This window comes from Lissotriton helveticus, chromosome 3_1 (assembly GCF_964261635.1).
Source record: "Lissotriton helveticus chromosome 3_1, aLisHel1.1, whole genome shotgun sequence".
In the NCBI taxonomy this organism is placed as follows: Eukaryota; Metazoa; Chordata; class Amphibia; order Caudata; family Salamandridae; genus Lissotriton; species Lissotriton helveticus.
Window position 1 is genome coordinate 1,827,368,440 of NC_136061.1, and position 21,839 is coordinate 1,827,390,278.

At 53.0% G+C, this 21,839-nt stretch overlaps 1 protein-coding gene across 1 annotated transcript in view; it reads left to right on the forward strand.

The window, feature by feature from the left end:
* Window positions 1-205: 205 nt before the first annotated feature.
* Window positions 206-21,839, forward strand: part of CTSD (cathepsin D) — a 66,026-nt gene continuing 44,392 nt past the window's right edge. The window contains exon 1 of the mRNA XM_078682755.1: window positions 206-435. Coding sequence (XP_078538881.1) covers window positions 374-435 — 62 coding nt within the window. The 5' untranslated portion in view covers window positions 206-373. The remainder of the gene's footprint in view (window positions 436-21,839) is intronic.

Genomic DNA, 21,839 nt, shown 5'->3' on the forward strand with positions numbered 1-21,839 from the left:
TGGCATCATCATGCCACTCCCCGTGAAACGATTTCACTGGGATTCCAAGTGGAGATCACAAACGCACGCGCGGAGGCAAACAAGTCCTCCAATGCTCCTAATCCGTATTGTTCCATTACGAACGCAATCTTTCATTGATTCCCTGTTGAATTTTGAAGTTCATATTTAAAGACCCGCCCCTCCCAAACCTGACGCGGGATCACATGACCCTCTGTGGCCGCGGTCAGCTGATGCGGCGTCACATGCCTAGTCCCCAGTAACTGCTTGTTCAATAACAGGAGGAAGGAGGCGAGCAGAGACGGATCATAAAGTCCAGTGAGAAGAGACAGCGAGCTGTGTAGCACTTACTGCCGCGCCAGGACTGCACGCAGCCATGGGGGTCTCTCGCCTGATATTGCTGGTACCGCTGATGCTCGGGTGCACCGCCCTGGTCAGGTGAGGGGAGCTTCAAGGTGGGGGGTGGGGGTGTTGCTGCACCGGCATTCCGCCCTGTTAATCCACAAAGGTGTGGGAGTTGGAGCGCCGCCCAGTCTGGCATAACGTCAAGCCCTTAAACTCGTGCTAACACTTAAATTGTTAGTGTAAAATGTCCATCTTTTTACTTATTTCCATAGTTGTGCCTTATGTCACGAGGGTCACCTTCAGTTAGCCTTGTTTACAGCAAAGTGCACGAAGTATTCTGAGTTTTTTTAGTTTCACTTTCCCACGATGAAATGTTGGATTACCAGTATAGCAACGACTGACGGAAAGTCAACGTATGACATGAAGCAAAGTGACATATGGCAGTGCTCTCAAGTTTTCAGGTTCTATGTAGGATTACCTTATCCAGATCTGTTTTTTTTGTTGGGTGCTGAGTGTTGCAGCCGTGTTTAACACATAGTAAAATCTCTCTTAGGATAAATGTGCAAAACCAACTTTCCATTCTCAAACACTCGAATTTATCACCATCCAAGCTACGTTCGAAACCTCCTCTTTCCCATAAACAGGTACCACACTGTTACCGATCTGCTTTTAATATCAACAGGGATCTATAATGAATACAGTTCCTCGTGTAAAGCTTCCCAGTGTATAAATATATGCGTTAGAAGCGTTTCGGTGGAAATATTGATAACCGCCTTCTTTAGGACAGCACAAGTGGATTTTTTAGGATTTTACTCTCTACTGGTACCCTGCCCGCTCAATCAATCAAACGGGCATTTATTAAGCGCGACTACTCACCCGTGAAGGTCTCAAGGCGCTGGGGGTGGGGGCTAGCAGGCTCCAGTGCCTCTGAGGGGGTCCGTCAAAGAGCCAGGTTTTGAGGTTTCTTAAGAAGGTGGCGAGCGCTGCAGTCTGCCTGAGGTGGAGCACAAGGGTGTTCCAGGCCTTGGCTGCGATGAAGGAGAAGGCGCAGCCTCTCGGTCTGGTTTTCCTGGTGTGTGGGACCACGGCGTAGTGGAGCTGGGCTGGGCTCTTTGGGGTGCGTGGAATTTGAGTCTGCTGTTCAGGTATGCTGGTCCGGTGTCGGGGAGGACCCTTTGTGCGTGGGTGATCATCTTGAAGGTGACTCTTGCTTTGAAGGGAAGCCAGTGCAGTGTGCGAAGGTGCTGGGAGATGTGGCTGTGTTTTGGCAGGTTGAGGACCAGTCTTGCAGCGGCGTTCTGGATTTTCTGTAGCTTGCGGGTGAGGTTTTTGTTTATTCTGGCGTAGAGTGCGTTGCCGTAGCCTAGTCTGCTGGTGACCAAGGCGTGCTTGACTGTTTTCCTGTGTTCAGGGGGGATCCATTTGAGAGTCTTACTTAGGAGGCGGAGGGTGTGGAAGCCGGAGGACGCTTGGTGTGAGGGATCCCTCTCGTGTTTGCAATAACCAATGAAACCCAGTACTGAAAGTCCCAGAATTCAAAGATAATACCTGGGATATTCGTGGTACTCATGCATAGAATAGGGACATGTTCTCCCCTGATAACATTTTGGGGGGAAAAGCGCCTCATAGTGCATTATGGAGTGCGATTTTCATACACATATGCTCAAAGGTCATCGGTCATTTTAGAGTGTACCAAGGAAGCCAAACCATCTCCAGGAGATGACCTTTTGTTTTTCAGATTTACAATGTGCTTACCCCATATATAAGAAATTGCATCCAGGGTGTTAAGACCAACATTCCCTTCATTGGTGCCTCTCCACATGCAGTGCACCGCTTGTGGCCAGAATTACATCGACTGTGCTAGTGTTTTGTCAGACATGCATTCATACTTCATTTGTGCCCCTGCCATATGTCAAACATTAGCTCCAGTGTGTAAGGGCAGCCATTTTCCAATTGGCAGATTATTTAGAATTGTTTGGATTACCTGCAATATATCAGCACCAGGATTTGGTAGTGGACGACCCATGGGCCAAAAATGACCTTCAGTATGTTTGGCCTGCATGTTGCCGTCTCTCTCTCGTCCCCCGAGCTGAAATATTGCTGACACTTGAACCACTTTACCTCAAAGAAGTACACCTGCGGTAGTGTAAGAGAAACGTGCCTTCCTGCATAAAGGTGGAAAGAAACAGGACTTGGGGTGAGAGTGGGTCCCTCGGATGTGCTCAAAAACAGAGGTTCAAAGTGGAGGTGAGCAGACAAGGGATCCTGTGATGAGGGCGGATCCGCACGGTCGACTCGGGAGTGAGAAGCAGACCCCTTTAGTCTGGGTTTTAAGTGGGATGCACAGACGGGGTTGCTCAAAGGGGTGTGTCGATCAAATTAAGGGCGTGGCTTAAAAAAAACAAAAGTTAAGAATCTGTGCCTGGCATAGTGTGCCGCCGGCCTGTTATTTTGCAGTTTTTATCATTGCATCCGGATATCCAGATACAAGTAACATTACACATACAACAAGCCAGGACTATTGGTTTGTAGTTGCATAAGATAAAATTAGCAAAACTATGGCTTTGTTGCATATAACATTGAAAATGCTTTCGTTCTGAAATGATGAGGCTGAAAGAACTATAATGAGTCTCTTTTTAGTTACCTCAAAAGCAGTGAAGATGTTACTGCTGCTGAGATATGATTATTTTTTTCACCTCAACATTTCAGCATATAGTGGTCGGTTGTCGCAGATATTCCTTTTTTCTCCATTTTACTCTAGCTATTTCCTCATTGTCTTCGATGATAGTTGAGTTTGGTCCTACGATGCTTAGATGCGGATCATTCAGTCGTCCCCTGGCTGTGATTGCATTATCTCAGGTTGAGGCCCGCAGTAGGGTAACATTAGACCAGCACCTTGGCCTTCACATCACCCAGACCTTAGCAGTCGGACAGCAGATGCCAAGGATTTAGATAGGGGCTTACTGGAAATCCTGAAACTCTGAGCATACATGTCTTTGGGGCACACCAGTAGGTGGGGGGGAAGCACTGACACAGACACCAACTTAGTGTGTTAAAGGCCGCTTTATTTGGAATCAGGTGCACCTACACAACAAACACCCACCTGGCCTGTGCCGAACAAAACTAGTGCTCGCTAAATAATAACTGCCTAACAGCCCCCCTCCACCCCCACCCCTAATTGTATCCCCAACAGTGCAACAAAGTGCCCACATCCGCTCAGCAACCTACCCCCAACTGCAAATGACCTCAGTGACCTTACTGACCTCCGCTCCCCAACTGCCCCTACAGCCCCAGGCCTCCTGTGAATCCCCCCTTTTCTCATAGGGAAACGCCACCCATCCCGGCACCTGTTCCAGCGACAACCACTCTTGTCCCGTGACCGCAAGTGCACCATCAACCAACAAAGCCCCTCGAAACCCCCAGGACCCACCCCGGCCGGAATCCACCCCACGGGCCACAGGGAGGGAGGGCGGGACAACAATTCTCGGACAAAACCCCCCCCGGCTGCCGTGTCACTGCACCTGAAATGGTGCCGGGCTCTACAAAATGGCCGTATTTATCCTGGCCAGCCCAAAACCCGCCCAAAAGGAGCCCAACCAGCCCAAGCTACGGGCGCCCACAGTGCTCACCTATCTCCCCCCCCCCCCCTACTGCCCCAAATTTCCCCGGGTGGGCAAGCCTCCCCTTGGTCGGCTGCCCCCCCAAATCCCCATTGGGGCACACCAGTAGGTGGGGGGGGGGGGGGGAGCACTGACACAGACACCAACTTAGTGTGTTAAAGGCCGCTTTATTTGGAATCAGGTGCACCTATACAACAAACACCCACCTGGCCTGTGCCGAACAAAACTAGTGCTCGCTAAATAATAACTGCCTTACAGCCCCCCTCCACCCCCACCCCTAATTGTATCCCCAACAGTGCAACAAAGTGCCCACATCCGCTCAGCAACCTACCCCCAACTGCAAATGACCTCCGTGACCTTACTGACCTCCGCTCCCCAACTGCCCCTACAGCCCCAGGCCTCCTGTGAATCCCCCCTTTTCTCATAGGGAAACGCCACTCGGAAGTCGTTTACTACTTCCGACCCCCCCTTAGGACTCCTGCCTCCTAGGATACCTGAGCACCCCCAGCGCTCCATCCAGTGCCTCCTTCAACTGCACTATGTACAGTTCCATGCCATATCTAGAAAGGTGTACCCCATCCTCCCTGAAAAAAGACACCGCTCCATAACGCAAGTCAGGATGTACCATTCTCCCCACCCCTTCCTTGGCACAGAAATCCCCCATCACCCGGTTAATCATCCGCCGTGCCCTGTCTATCGCACCTGGGCGCTCAGCTCCCCTCCACACCCGCCTGGGGATTAATTCTGACCAGATCACATGGCACCCCGTCCATCGTTGTTTGATCTCCCTCAGGTCCCTCTTCATTTGTTTAACCACAGCCAGCCCCTTGCACTGCACCAAGTCGTTCTCCCCTAAATGAATCACTACCACATCCAGACACACACCCCCTTTGACCACCGTATTCAACAGAGGCAACAAATCATGCCACCGCATACCCCCTTTGCCCCTCCAGTGACACCGATACATTCCAGTATCCAATCCCAAATTCAATGCACGATGCTTGTCCCACTCCGCCTGCTCAGCCCGCTTGACAAATGAGTGTCCCACCAAATATAAATTCAAAACTGCCACCTCCGGCCCTGCCACAGCACCTGCAAAGAAACACATATCAGGCTTCGAAATCACAAAGACGTCACCCCTTCTACCTCCCGCAGCCTCACATACGTCCGGTAACAATCCGACTTCCACCGTCCCAGCCTCTGTATCTCCTCCTTCCCCCAACCCCTACGCGCCGCCTCTGTCGCCGCCCCGATCCTGAAAGAGTGAGTCCCAAAAGCCAAGGGGTCCTCACCCAAGCCCCGCAGGGCGCGTCGCAGAACCCACAACGCCTGCGCCGCCGTCACTCCGCTCCCACCACCCCGGCCAAACACCTCCCCCGCTTCCCGGATCCGGTTCGCCATCAGCCGCCTACCCCACGCCGCGGGACAAACTCCCTCCTGCACCCCCGGGCCCAGGACCACCCAGGTTCCAACCCCCCTCTGGTCAGTTTTTGAGCGCCGCAGCCGCACCGCCACTTCACGATCTCGCAAGTCCACATCCTCCCACAGCACCCCTGGCGCCCCCTTCGACCCCAACAATTCTGACACTCGAAACGCACCATAAAAAAGCCAGGACATCAACGTAGAGAAGCGCACCACCTCTCCCTCATCCCTGCACACCGCCGGCAGCGCGCCAATGAGTTTTCCCAACAAAGGCACCGTAACTGGATGCCTCAAGCGAACCGCAGCGCCCCTCTCTCTCGCCCAACCCTCCAGCAACCGGGCCCCCAGCTCCCCTGCCGACGGGACGTAACCCCACCACAGCTTACCCATGAACGCCACAGCTGACAACTTGCCCGCGATAGTGACCCGTGACAAACCCTTGTCCATGAGCCCCAACATGTAACTCACCACCTGCTCCTCACGCTGCCACCGATCCCCCCGCCTTACCGCGCCAGACCGCAAGAATTCCTCCCATGTTTGCTCATAAGCCCTCCACGTGGACGCCGCTACGGACCTCTTTACCAGCTGGAAGACCCGGGCTCGCCCACCGACCACATCTCTCCCGGCACTTGCGTCTTGACCTCCGCCGCCGCCGTGGCTAGCCCATGGAACCTCTCTCACTGTGAACGAGACAAAGCATCCGCAATGTCATTGTCCACACCTGGAACGTGTCGTGCCTGAAAGAGGATGTCATTCTCCAAGCAGCGCAACACAAACACCCTCATCAACTTCAACACCTGCGGGTCTCTGGCCGACAGCCTATTCACCACCTGCACGACCGCCATGTTGTCCACTCGAAACAACACCCGCTTATGCGCCAGCTCCCTGGCCCACACCGTGACCGCCACCACCAACGGGAACAATTCCAAGAACGCTATGCTCCGGCCGCCAGCCTGCCAGTGCGCCGGCCACTGCTCCGCGCACCACCGACCGTCCCAGTACAGACCGAAACCGCCAACACCTGCCGCGTCCGAGTACATGGTGACGTCCCACTCCCAATCCGCTGCCGGCGCCATGGGCACTCCGTTGAACCGTTCCAAAAACGCCCGCCACATGCGCAGGTCCTCCTTCATTCCCGCCGACAATCGTACATGGTGGTGAGGCAAAGACAACCCGGACAACGCCAATCCCAACCGCCTGCAGAAAGTCCGACCCGCCCGCACCACGCGACACGCAAAGTTCAAGTGCCCCAACAGCACCTGCACCTCCCGCACCATCACCTTCCTGCAAGCCAGCATGCCTGCCACCAGCCCCAACATCGCCGATTTCTTATCGTCCGGTAGGCGTGCTTCCATGGCGACCGAGTCGAGCTCGATACCGAGAAAGGACAACACCGTACTGGGACCGTACGTCTTCTCTGGCGCCAGTGAACACCAAAATCCCCCATCAACCCGGCCAAACCGTCCAGCTGCCGCTGGCAGTCCGTCGCACCGGGTCGCCCCACCAGGAAAAAGTCATCCAGGTAGTGCGTCACTGACGCCGAGCCTGTTCGCCTGGAAAAAAAACCACTGCAGGAACGAACTGAAACGCTCAAAGAGCGAGCACGAGATGGAACACCCCATCGGCAGTGCCTTATCCACAAAGATGAGCCCTTCAAATTGGAACCCCAGCAGCTGGTGATCTGCCGGGTGGACCGGGAGAAGCCGAAAGGCCGACTTGACATCGCATGTCGCCATCAATGCACCCCTCCCCGCTGCCGTGACGAGCCTCCGCGCCACGTCCACCGATGAGTAAGTCACCGATGCCAAGTCCGCCGAGATGTACGCGTTCACCGACTCCCCTTCCGGCCACGACAGATGTTGGATCAACCGGAACTGCCCCTCTTCCCTCTTGGGCACCACCCCAATGGGGGAGATGATCAAGCCAGGCATCGGCGGCTCCGAGAACGGGCCCGCCATCCTCCCCTCCCTGACCTCCTTGAACAACTTCTCCCGCACGATACCTTTGTGCGCATTCACCGACTTCAGATTGTCCGCCCAGCGAGCAATCCGGGGGCCCTCATAGCCCAGTCGGAACCCCTCCCGAAAACCCTGACGCAGCACTGCAGCGTCCTCCGCCCGTGGATACGCCGCCAACCAGGGCTCCATCCGCTCCAGCCTAACCGGCGTACGAGCCTTTGCCCAAAGCTCCTGCTCCCCCCCCCCCCCTCGCACCCCTCCCCTCTGCCCCCCCCCCCTCCTTGGGTACCAACATGCCCGGGCCGCAGCGCCGGGTGCCGCTTTCCGCAGTTCGAGCACTCATGCCTAAAACGGCAAGCTGCCCGACCGCATGACCCTTTATTGCAATCCCAACAGGCCCCAACCGGGGCCTGTCCGCTGGACTCTCCCCGCCCCACCCCCCGGGTGGGGCGCGCGGCAAAGGGGGGCGGTCCCACTGGCAAACCGCTGGCCGTGTAAATGGTGTGGCCGAACTTGGCCCCGCCCATCGTCTGTTGGTACAAGTCCGCGTCCAGCTCCCCCCACAAAGCCTCCGGGTCAGCCGCCATGCGCGCCTGAAACTCCTCGTCATAGTGCGACCACGCGAACCCGCCGTACGTCACTTGGGCCCTCCGCACCACATCCATGTACTTAAAGAGCGCCACGGAACGGTCGGGAAACTTCTCGCAGTATACACTTGCGTATATAAGGAAAGCCGCTGACCAATTGTCCAGTGTCAACGGCACTTTCGGACGCCTGGCCAACTCCTTCTCCTCTTCCCTCGACCCCTCCTTAGACGTCAACTCCCTGTGGAGAAGCTTCAGTATGTCTATGTACTCCCCCTTCCATATCTTTTCTTTCGTTGCCAACGACAGGTGCGCTCCCAGTGGCTTCGTAAAACCCATATATGGTAACTTACGCACCGGCACCACGCAGCTCTTCTTCCCCCCACTCGCAGCATCCTTCCCGGCGACCGCTTCCGAGCGCCAGCCTCCCCATCCGCCGCGCCAGCCGTGCCCACCCCTGCATCCTGCACGTACCGTCCCCGCACCAGCCTCCATCCCTCCTCCCCGTCACCCCCCGTCCCCACTGAGACCTGTACACAGCGCCGCTTGCCACTCCCCGCTCCGTCTCCCATTTTACCTGGCGTCAAGGTCGGCGTCCGAACCGGATCCCGCCACCTAACCAGTGGCGCTGAGGGGACCGTCACTCTCGGCACTTCCCGCCTCGCCGGCACCTGTAAAATACTGCCAACAACATTACTCTTCCCCCCCCGTCCTCCCGAATCTCCCCTTCTTCCGCGGACTCCCCATCCGCCACCTCCACACAGTCCCGACCCCCCCCTGGGGGGTCCACCCGGCTCAAGCCCACTCTCTCCCGACACACTCTCATCAAGTCACCCAAATCCACACTCCCACGCCGTTCCACTCCACTCACACCCGGCTCAACAGTTTGCGCATCCAACCTCACTCCCCTGCCCCTGGCGGCCGTAACAACCCTTCGGGGGGGGGCCGGCGGAGATGACCCCCGCCGCCAGCTACCACGCTCCATTGCCAGGTCCCTCGTTGGAGCTCGGCCGCCCGCACCAGACAGAGCCGGCCCATCCTCTCGGTGGAGTGGAGCCGCATGCTGCTCACCCGGGCGCCTCGCAAACAGCTCCTGCCAAGGAAAGAAGGTGGAGTCCAGCATACCGGGGTGAAAAAACCCGCCATCCCCTCCCCACGCACCCCCCCCACACTCCCACCCCAGCGGCGCCCCCCGTCACCACCCCGCCGAGTGACCGCCGCGGCGCGAGGGAACCCCCCCGCCTCCCATGCCCCACCCACTCACTCCATCCCAGCCCTCGGGCCACCCCACCCAGCCGACCCCCAACTGGGCCCCACCCCCCCTCCATGCCTCCCTTCCCAGCCCCCCATCACCCCCATACCACCCCACCCCCCACGACCCCCCCACCGCCCCCCCACTCACCCAGGCACCACCGCCCCTCCCGCTCTCCACGCCACCCCTCCCCATGGCACCCGTGGCCCCCCCCTTCCCCCGCTCCGTGGACGTCACACTCTCCTGACCCCCCACGCCCCCACCCCCCTCTGACCCCGAAGAGCTCCAGTCCAGGTCTGTGTCCGCCCCCCCACCCATCTCCTCCACCTCAGTTTCCTCAATTAACACGGGGGATACCGCCCCCCCACCCCCTCACCCCCTCCCCGCCTCCTTGCACCCCTTGGGGCGTCCACCCCCCGCCCCCCCCAGCAGTCGACCCAGCCGGCACCTCAGGGACCCCCTCCCCCTCCACCCCCCTGGTCTCCCACCCCCGCGTCACAAACCGTGGCCGCCCGCCCCCCCTCCGCCCCTTCCGCTTCCTTCGCCACCGTAGCCTGCCCTTCCCCCCCACTCACAAACTCCAGAGCCTTCCTCCTCGCGCCTCGCTGACCGGCCCTCGTTGCCCCTCTCTTCGCCGCGGCACCGCCGCTCCACGCTGCTTCCCGGCCTTCGCGCCACTGCCCCCGGCCCCGCCCCCTCTTCGTTCAGCCTGAGCCGGCCGCGGTTGCGACCGCGGCGGCTCGCAGGCCCACACGGCCGCCGCGGCGGCGGAGGCCTCACCTGCAAGTCTGGTCGCAGGACGTCCAGCCGGCCTGCCTCCCCCAACAGCCGCAACGCTTCGGCCACCCTGGGGTCCCGCTCCGCCATTCTCTACCACGCCGCCGCAGTCCCGCAGACACAACCGACGATCCGTACAGCTCCTGATCGCGCTGCCCGACACCCGCTGGCCAACGCCTCCGCACACGCCTCCGGCCTCCTGCACCAAGGTACAACAATTCTCGGACAAAACCCCCCCGGCTGCCGTGTCACTGCACCTGAAATGGTGCCGGGCTGTACAAAATGGCCGTATTTAACCTGGCCAGCCCAAAACCCGCCCAAAAGGAGCCCAACCAGCCCAAACCAGCCCAAGCTATGGGCGCCCACAGTGCTCACCTATCCCCCCCCCCCCTACTGCCCCAAATTTCCCCGGGTGGGAAAGCCTCCCCTTGGTCGGCTGCCCCCCCAAATCCCCATTACCGGCAGAGACCAGCCCTACAGACTATAGTAGTTGTGAGGCGTGCTGCAGGCCCTTGCAGCCTCGTCAGTGCTGTACTCTGGCAGGCGGATGTCGACGCTGCATCGGTTAGGCTCTCTCCGGATTTCTGCTAACCCTTTGGTCTGACCACTTCGTCGTTCAGGGCTGGTGTCTGTCTGCTCTCTCCTCTGGCGCGGTGGCGGTTGTTTTTGTCCGTTTAGCTCTTACAGTTCTAGGTCACAAATCCTCTCAAGTATAAGCTGCCCGTGTTGTTTCACCGGCTCCTGCAGGCGGTTCGTGCTGCTCTTCGTGCCTTCTGTGCAGCCTTAGAGTGGCTGGGGGTGGCACTTGTGTTATCAGTTCATGGTTAACGCTTCGGTTGAGGGATTCTCACAATCGGAGAAATCTTCCCTCGTGGTGCTAACTAGGGGTGGCTAACATAGGTCCAGGAGGGGCGGAACCATGGCACAGTTTCAGAATATTCACGTAAGAAGAATCTGCACACAGTGAGACTAAATGGGAAAAGTTTACATAGTTGGAACTAATTTTGAAAAATGTGCATCGTTCTGACTCTGCTACGCTTATGATGGACGCCTCTGTTAATAGACTTTTCATTCTTCCCTGAATGCATTCATTTTTGGATGAAGGGTTAAGCCTGAACATGTTCACGTTGGCGATGTGTGTAGGGGAACATTGTGCCCTTTTATAGCAGTGCCCACCCCTCTAGCTTGCACCTGCTATTCTGGAGAGGGGTGCCTTGAACACATAGTTTCACCCCCCTTCCTCCTCCCTCCCAGGCTGTAAGCACGCATCTACCACCAGCACAGACCGACACCGTGTATGTCAAGCCCTTAAACCCTGGCATGCCAGGACACGTAACAAATACCGCATTACACCCGGGCCTGCTCGACGGCAGACTTCTGTCCGACAATAACTGTGCAGAAGAGGCTCGTGAGAGGTTAGAGCACTTCCTTCATGTTCTCCATCTTTAGGGCTGGAATGCTGAATTTCACACACAGTACTCCTGTGTTTGGAGTTGGTGTATCATCCGTATAAATAAGTGCATTCACAGGTTGCAAACCTACATCAGCTAACAAAACGAATATTCTTATAACGCCTTATCCAGTTGCCAGTGTGAGAACCAAAACAACACGGACAACAAAAATTTACTAGTTCCATGTTGAAGCCAGTGTAATGATCAACCCTGATCACCCCCAAAGTAGACTTTGATCAAACACCAGTGATTGTTTACAGCCCCCCCAGAAAGTTTGTCTACCAGAAAGTTTGTCTACCACTGATCGAGAACAACCACAGGCTATATGTTTGAATCCAACGACCAACTAAGCACACAATATGGATAAGATCTGCAAGAATTGGGTAAGGGATGTTTCACTTGTGCTTTATGTTATAGGTATTTGTGGAATGTACAGTGTTGACTGAGTCTCTCATGTAGATGTTTCATACCTGCCAACTCACACGGTGCCACGATGTGACACGCGATGTCGGCCCCCCATCACACGGTCTCTCTGTGAGGAGCCGCTATCACAGGGTGGCAGGGAAAACGCGCTCAAACCACTGTAAATAGTGTTTTTCCTGCTCGTTTTCCGAGGCTATGTACGGCCAGGTTCGTTAAGGGGTTTGATGACACCCCAGGACATCGGCACGAGCTTCGCACTCTTTTTTTGGGGGGGTTCAAACGTGCCTCCTAGTCCTAGCCACTTCTGGCACGAGTCCCCGCCCCCTCATCAAATGTGAAATTTTTCTTCAAGTTAGCAGCTATGAGGTTCTTAGTTTCCAGAGAGTCGGTTGGTGTAGTCGGGGATAGCCACTGGGAGACATCGGGAGTTCTTCTTTGTAACCTTTTGAAGAACAAAAGCAGTTTCTTCATCTCTTGACCGTCACATACTTTACAACGAGGTTACTAATCGTCAAGTTTGTTGACATCGGTCAGTAAGTGAGTTTGGTGACTGCAGTACAGGGAAGGCCCCAGAAGCAGCAATAGATTTGCCACTAGGGAGCCTGTACATATGTGACACTGCCTGCTCCCTATCTGTATGTGTCATCCAGCTGTGGCATGCCTTAAAAGAATAATTGTCATGATTATGTTCATCAAAGATTTGGGGACTATTTTGAGTTTGAGGTACATTGGGTTTAGGTCAACTGCCATAGTACTGCTTTTAAGCTGAGCATTTTAGTTTATTCAGTGGTTATATTTTATACTTAAGGCGCTCAGTACACATCTTTAGCAGAAGACTAGGGCCATACTCAGCTCTTTTTGGCTGCTTTCCTTTTCATGTGTTCGGCCTGTACCCCGCGTTTGAGAGCGACACATTGCTGTTGCATTTGAAGGAGAACAGGAAAGGATGGAGGTCTGGTAATTTGCATCATTCCTAAAAGGGACTAGCATCAGCAAAGCCAATAGGTCTCGCATATTCAAGAGCTATTTGCTTTGGCAAAGTGTTTTTTCCATGTTTTATACCATTGTCGTAGACTGGATTTGTTGGAGTAGAGGTTTGTGCAGAGAGTGTCGTGGAGTGGATTGAAGCAGTGGGTTGAATTGAGTGGTGTAGGGTGGATTGGAGTGGGTGGAGTGAATGGGGTGAATTGGATTTGAGTGGGGTGGATTGAAATTAGGTGAGGGGAATTGGAGTGGGGTGGAGTGATGGTACTGGGGTGGGGCGGATTGGATTAGGATGGGATACAAAACGCAATAACATAACAACATGGGATGGATTGGATTGGATTGGATTAGAATAGAGTGGGGTGGATTAGATTGGATTGGAGTGGATTTAGATGGGGTTCGGGTGGGGTGGATTAGTTTGGGGTGGGCTGGATTCGGGTGGAGTTTGTTGGACTGCATGATGGTGTGGATTGGATTGGATTGGATTGGAGGTGGATTGGATTGGAGTGGGGGTGGAGTAGTGTAGATTGGAGTGGGGCTGGAGTTGGGTAGATTGAAGTGGATGAGCGGGGTGGATGAGGAGTGGATGAGTGGGGAGTATGAGGAGTGGATGAGTGGGGAGTATGAGGAGTGGGTGAGCGGGGAGTATGAGGAGTGGGTGAGCGGGGAGTATGAGGAGTGGGTGAGCGGGGAGTATGAGGAGTGGGTGAGCGGGGAGTATGAGGAGTGGGTGAGCGGGGAGTATGAGGAGTGGGTGAGCGGGGAGTATGAGGAGTGGGTGAGCGGGGAGTATGAGGAGTGGGTGAGCGGGGAGTATGAGGAGTGGGTGAGCGGGGAGTATGAGGAGTGGGTGAGCGGGGAGTATGAGGAGTGGGTGAGTGGGGTATGAGGAGTGGGTGACGGGTGTATGAGGAGTGGGTGAGTGGGGTGTGTATGGGAGTGGTGCAGACGTGGAGTGGACGTGGAGTAGTGGTGTGGAGTGGCGGATTGGATTGGAGTAGTGTGGCGGATTGGATTGGAGTAGTGTGGCGGATTGGATTGGAGTAGTGTGGCGGATTGGATTTGGTAAGATTGGAGCAGGCCAGAGTGCTTTGGCGTGGAGCGGGCCAGAGTGCTTTGGAGTGGAGCGGGCCAGAGTGCTTTGGAGTGGGGTGAACTGGAGTGGGGCAGATTGGAGTGGGTTGGGAGGGTTGGAAATATTTAGAACAAAGTAATCCTCATCATTTGAGAACATCGCCCACTAGCTAAAACAAAAGAAAACATGAGTGCAAAGTGAGAAAAGACTTGGCAAAATGAAAGAAATGTAACTATAGAAAATACATCTTTGCAAATATGTTCGTCCTGCTGGGCACATTTTTGCCAGCCACGCCTTCTCTTTGCATGGCACAAAATATTAAAAAAAAATCAAAATAGTACCTCAATCACACAGGGAGCAGCGGACAGGCACTGATTTTGTTGAAACGGTGCTTGGTGCTTGCTCCACAGAGAGGAATGGAAATTGGCTGGGCCTGCAGTGACGAAATACAAGTCTGTAAAGAAGGGTGCCAGGCAAGGCAGCAAATGTTAAACAATGAGCGGGCACCAATCCCTTTTGGTTAACAACAGTGTCTCACAAGCGAGACCCTGAACAAAAGGGTACACCTAAAGGCAAATCGCTAAACTGGTTAAAATGCATCGACGTCCACATTGCTGAATTTAATTCAGAAGCATCGCAGATCAAAAAAAGGCGCAGCACTGCCTTTTGTAAAAAATACAATAGAAAAGTAAAACTGTTTAATTTACCCGGTTGGGAGCTTGGAAACCCTAAAGTGACCGCATCAGTATATTTATTCACACCTGATGGTACCTCGGCACTCCAATCATTTGTCAATCATGGGGGCAAGTGCTACCATGAAAATAGTTGTCTATAACATGACCTTTGTTATGGAATCATGCATTAACCACAATTGTCATACATTATTAGGTCGAGCTGGCGTTGGAGCGCGAAGCGCTCCCGCCAGCGAGACTATAGTCACCTTCCTCCCTGTCAAGGGAGTAACAGCTGTGAACGAGCCCGATACAGACCTGGGCACGAGCCGACCCAGGTCTGTGAACGCGCTTCAAGGTTGAGCAGCTTGTGCACGTTTGTTGGACTCAGGCGCTGCAAGCCTGCCAGACCAATTATCCCAGCATGAAACTATACTGCCTGAGGCGCCACAAGACCAATTATCCCAGCAGGGGTCTCCACTTCCTCAGGCGCCGCAACAATTATCACAGCATGAGACCCACTTATCACAGCATGTCAACAGGCCCCCCAGGCTGCTGGAGCACTCAACTATAATTAATGTGCAGTTGAGTGCTCCAGCAGCGTGGGGCGGCTCTCTGCATGCTGTGATAATTATCACTTTGGGGCCTCATGCTGTGATAATTAGGGCGGCATGCTCTATTTGCAGCACTGAACATTTTCAAAGAAGGCGAAGCAGTGACATTCATTGGAGACACTCACCCTCACCCCCTCACCCCTCACACACCTCCTCACCCTCACACACTCACCTTCACACCCCCACACACTCACCTTCACACCCCCTCACACACACCCTCACATACCCTTACCAGCACAGCAAAACACAGCACAGCACAGCACAGCACAGCAAAACACAACACAGCACAGCAAAACACAGCACAGCAAAACACAACACAGCACAGCACAGCACAACACAGCACAGCACAACACAGCACAGCACAGCAAAACACAACACAGCACAGCACAGCAAAACACAACACAACACAGCAAAACACAGCACAGCAAAACACAACACAGCACAGCAAAACACAACACAGCACAGCAAAACACAACACAGCACAGCAAAACACAGCACAGCAAAACACAGCACAGCAAAACACAACACAGCACAGCAAAGCACAGCACAGCAAAACACAACACAACCCTCACGCCCTCACCCCCTCACCCCTCACACACCTCCTCACCCTCACATACCTCCTCACCCTCACCTTCACACCCCCTCACACACACCCTCACATACCCTTACCAGCACAGCAAAACACAACACAGCACAGCAAAACACAACACCACAGCACAGCACAGCAAAACACAACACAGCACAGCAAAACACAGCACAGCAAAACACAGCACAGCAAAACACAGCACAGCACAGCAAAACACAGCACAGCAAAACAAAACACAGCACAGCAAAACACAGCACAGCAAAACACAGCACAGCAAAGCACAGCACAACAAAGCACAGCAAAGCACAGCACAGCAAAACACAGCACAGCAAAACACAGCACAGCACAACACAGCACAACACAGCACAGCAAAACACAGCACAGCAAAGCACAGCACAACACAGCAAAAAACAGCACAGCAAAACACAGCACAGCAAAGCACAGCACAGCAAAACACAGCACAGCATAGCAAAACACAGCACAGCACAGCAAAACACAACACAACACAGCACAGCAAAGCACAGCAAAACAGCACAGCAAAACACAGCACAGCAAAACACAGCACAGCAAAACACAGCACAGGACAGCAAAACACAGCACAGCACAGCACAGTACAGCAAAACACAGCACAGGACAACACAGCACAGCAAAACACAGCACAGCACAGCAAAGCACAGCACAGCAAAACACAACACAGCACAGCACAGCAAAACACAGCACAGGACAGCAAAACACAGCACAGCACAGCAAAACACAGCACAGCACAGCACAGCACAACACAACACAGCACAGCAAAACACAACACAACACAGCAAAACACAGCACAGCACAGCAAAACACAACACAGCACAGCAAAACACAACACAGCACAGCACAACACAGCACAGCAAAACACAGCACAGCAAAACACAACACAGCAAAGCACAGCACAGCAAAACACAACACAACCCTCACGCCCTCACCCCCTCACCCACCTCCTCACCCTCACACACCTCCTCACCCTCACACACCTCCTCCCCCTCACCTTCACACCCCCTCACACACACCCTCACATACCCTTACCAGCACAGCAAAACACAACACAGCACAGCAAAACACAACAGCACAGCACAGCAAAACACAACACAGCACAGCAAAACACAACACAGCACAGCAAAACACAGCACAGCACAGCAAAACAGCACAGCAAAACAAAACACAGCACAGCACAGCAAAACACAGCACAACACAGCACAGCACAGCAAAGCACAGCACAGCAAAACACAGCACAGCAAAACACAGCACAGCACAACACAGCACAGCACAACACAGCACAGCAAAACACAGCACAGCAAAGCACAGCACAACACAGCAAAAACAGCACAGCAAAACACAGCACAGCAAAGCACAGCACAGCATAGCAAAACACAGCACAGCACAGCAAAACACAACACAGCACAGCAAAACACAGCACAGCAAAACACAGCACAGCAAAACACAGCACAGGACAGCAAAACACAGCACAGGACAGCACAGCACAGTACAGCAAAACACAGCACAGGACAACACAGCACAGCAAAACACAGCAAAGCAAAGCACAGCACAACACAGCAAAACACAGCACAGCAAAACACAGCACAGCACAGCAAAACACAGCACAGCACAGCAAAACACAGCACAGCAAAACACAGCACAGGACAGCAAAACACAGCACAGCAAAACACAACACAGCACAGCACAGCAAAACACAGCACAGCACAGCAAAACACAGCACAGCAAAACACAGCACAGCACAGCAAAACACAGCACAGCAAAACACAGCACAGCAAAACACAGCACAGCACAACACAGCACAGCACAGCAAAGCACAGCACAGCAAAGCACAGCACAGCAAAACACAGCAAAACACAGCACAACACAGCACAGCACAGCAAAACAAAGCACAGCACAGCAAAACACAGCACAGCAAAACACAGCACAACACAACACAGCACAGCAAAGCACAGCATAGCAAAACACAGCAAAACACAACACAGCACAGCACAGCAAAACACAGCACAGCAAAACACAGCACAACACAACATGGCACAGCACAGCAAAACACAGCACAGCAAAACACAGCAAAACACAGCACAGCAAAACACAGCACAGCAAAACACAGCACAGCAAAACACAGCACAACACAGCACAGCACAGCAAAACACAGCACAGCAAAACACAGCACAACACAGCAAAACACAGCACAGCACAGCACAGCAAAACACAGCACAGCACAGCAAAACACAGCACAGCACAGCAAAACACAGCACAGCACAGCAAAACACAGCACAACACAGCAAAACACAGCAAAGCACAGCACAACACAACACAACACAGCAAAACACAGAACAGCAAAACACAGAACAGCAAAACACAGCACAGCAAAACACAGCACAGCAAAACACAGCACAGCAACACAGCACAGCAACAAAACACAGCACAGCAAAACACAGCACAGCAAAACACAGCACAGCAAAACACAGCACAGCAAAGCACAGCACAGCAAAGCACAGCACAACCAAGCACAGCACAACCAAGCACAGCACAACAAGCACAGCACAACCAAGCACAGCACAACCAAGCACAGCACAACCAAGCACAGCGTAATAAAGCACAACAAAAAATAGCATAACAAAATATAGCATAGCATAACAAAACACAGCATAGCATAACAAAACACAACATAGCATAGCATAACAAAACACAACATAGCATAACAAAACACAACATAGCATAGGATAACAAAACAAAGCATAGGATAGCAAAACAAAACACAACACAACACCACAGCACAGCACAGCAAAACACAGCACAGCACAGCAAAACACAGCACAGCACAGCAAAACACAGCACAGCACAGCAAAACACAGCACAGCACAGCAAAACAAAACACAACACAGCACAGCACAGCAAAACACAGCACAGCAAAGCACAGCACAGCACAGCAAAACACAGCAAAGCACAGCACAGCAAAACACAGCACAGCAAAACACAGCACAGCAAAACACAGCACAGGACAGCAAAACACAGCAAAGCACAGCACAGCAAAACACAGCACAGCACAGCAAAACACAGCACAGGACAGCAAAACACAGCACAGCAAAACACAACACAGCACAGCACAGCAAAACACAGCACAGCACAGCAAAACACAGCACAGCAAAACACAACACAGCACAGCAAAACACAGCACAACACAGCACAGCAAAGCACAGCACAGCAAAGCACAGCACAGCAAAACACAGCACAGCACAGCAAAACACAGCACAGCAAAACACAGCACAGCACAGCACAACACAGCACAGCAAAACACAGCACAACACAGCACAGCAAAGCACAGCACAGCAAAACACAGCACAGCACAGCAAAACACAGCACAGCAAAACACAGCACAACACAACATGGCACAACACAGCACAGCAAAACACAGCACAGCAAAACACAGCAAAACACAGCACAGCACAGCAAAACACAGCACAGCAAAACACAGCACAGCAAAACACAGCACAGCAAAACACAGCACAACACAGCACAGCACAGCAAAACACAGCACAGCACAGCAAAACACAGCACAACACAGCAAAACACAGCAAAACACAGCACAGCACAGCAAAACACAGCACAGCACAGCAAAACACAGCACAACACAGCAAAACACAGCAAAGCACAGCACAACACAACACAACACAGCAAAACACAGAACAGCAAAACACAGCACAACACAGCACAGCAACAAAACACAGCACAGCAAAACACAGCACAGCAAAGCACAGCAAAGCACAGCAAAGCACAGCACAGCACAGCACAGCAAAGCACAGCACAGCAAAGCACAGCAAAGCACAGCACAGCAAAGCACAGCACAACCAAGCACAGCACAACCAAGCACAGCACAACCAAGCACAGCACAACCAAGCACAGCACAACCAAGCACAGCGTAATAAAGCACAACAAAAAATAGCATAACAAAATATAGCATAGCATAACAAAACACAGCATAGCATAACAAAACACAACATAGCATAGCATAACAAAACACAACATAGCATAACAAAACACAACATAGCATAGGATAACAAAACAAAGCATAGGATAGCAAAACAACACAACACAACACAACACAACACCACAGCACAGCACAGCAAAACACAACACAGCACAGCACAGCAAAACACAACACAGCACAGCAAAACACAGCACAGCAAAACACAGCACAGCACAGCAAAACACAGCACAGCAAAACACAGCACAGCACAGCAAAACACAGCAAAGCACAGCACAGCAAAACACAGCACAGCACAGCAAAACACAGCACAGCACAGCACAACACAGCACAACACAGCACAACACAGCACAGCAAAACACAGCACAGCACAGCAAAACACAGCACAGCACAGCAAAACACAGCACAGCAAAGCACAGCACAGCACAGCAAAACAAAACACAGCACAGCACAGCAAAACAAAACACAGCACAGCAAAACACAGCACAGCAAAGCACAGCACAGCACAGCAAAACAAAACACAACACAGCACAGCACAGCAAAACAAAGCACAGCACAGCAAAACACAGCACAGCACAGCAAAACACAGCACAGCACAACACAGCACAACACAGCACAGCAAAACACAGCACAGCAAAGCACAGCACAACACAGCAAAACACAGCACAGCAAAACACAGCACAGCACAGCAAAGCACAGCACAGCAAAACACAGCACAGCCTAGCACAACACAGCACAGCACAGCAAAACACAGCACAGCACAGCAAAACACAGCACAGCACAGCAAAACACAGGACAGCAAAACACAGGACAGGACAGCACAGCACAGGACAGCACAGTACAGCAAAACACAGCACAGGACAACACAGCACAGCAAAACACAGCAAAGCAAAGCACAGCACAGCACAACACAGCAAAACACAGCACAGCACAGCAAAACACAGCACAGCACAGCAAAACACAGCACAGGACAGCAAAACACAGCAAAACACAGCACAGCACAGCAAAACAAAGCACAGCACAGCAAAGCACAGCACAGCAAAACACAGCACAGCAAAACACAGCACAGCAAAACACAGCACAGCACAACACAGCACAACACAGCACAGCACAGCAAAACACAGCACAGCACAACACAGCAAAACACAGCACAACACAGCACAGCACAGCAAAACACAGCACAGCACAGCAAAACACAGCACAACACAGCACAACACAGCAAAACACAGCACAACACAGCAAAACACAGCAAAACACAGCAAAACACAGCAAAGCACAGCACAACACAGCAAAACACAGCACAGCAAAACACAGCACAGCAAAACACAGCACAGCAAAACACAGCACAGCACAACACAGCACAGCAAAACACAGCAAAACACAGCACAGCAAAACACAGCACAGCAAAACACAGCAAAACACAGCACAGCAAAGCACAGCACAGCAAAACACAGCACAGCAAAACACAGCACAACACAACACAACACAGCACAGCAAAACACAGCACAGCAAAACACAGCACAGCAAAACACAGCACAGCAAAACACAGCACAGCAAAACACAGCACAACACAGCACAGCAAAACACAGCACAGCAAAACACAGCACAGCAAAACACAGCACAGCACAGCAAAGCACAGCACAGCAAAACACAGCACAGCAAAACACAGCACAGCAAAACACAGCACAACACAACACAGCACAGCAAAACACAGCACAGCAAAACACAGCACAGCAAAACACAGCACAGCAAAGCACAGCACAGCAAAGCACAGCACAGCAAAGCACAGCACAACCAAGCACAGCACAACCAAGCACAGCACAACCAAGCACAACCAAGCACAGCACAACCAAGCACAGCACAACCAAGCACAGCACAACCAAGCACAGCACAACCAAGCACAGCACAACCAAGCACAGCACAACCAAGCACAGCACAACCAAGCACAGCACAACCAAGCACAGCACAACCAAGCACAGCACAACCAAGCACAGCACAACCAAGCACAGCACAATAAAGCACAACAAAACATAGCATAACAAAAAATAGCATAACAAAATAT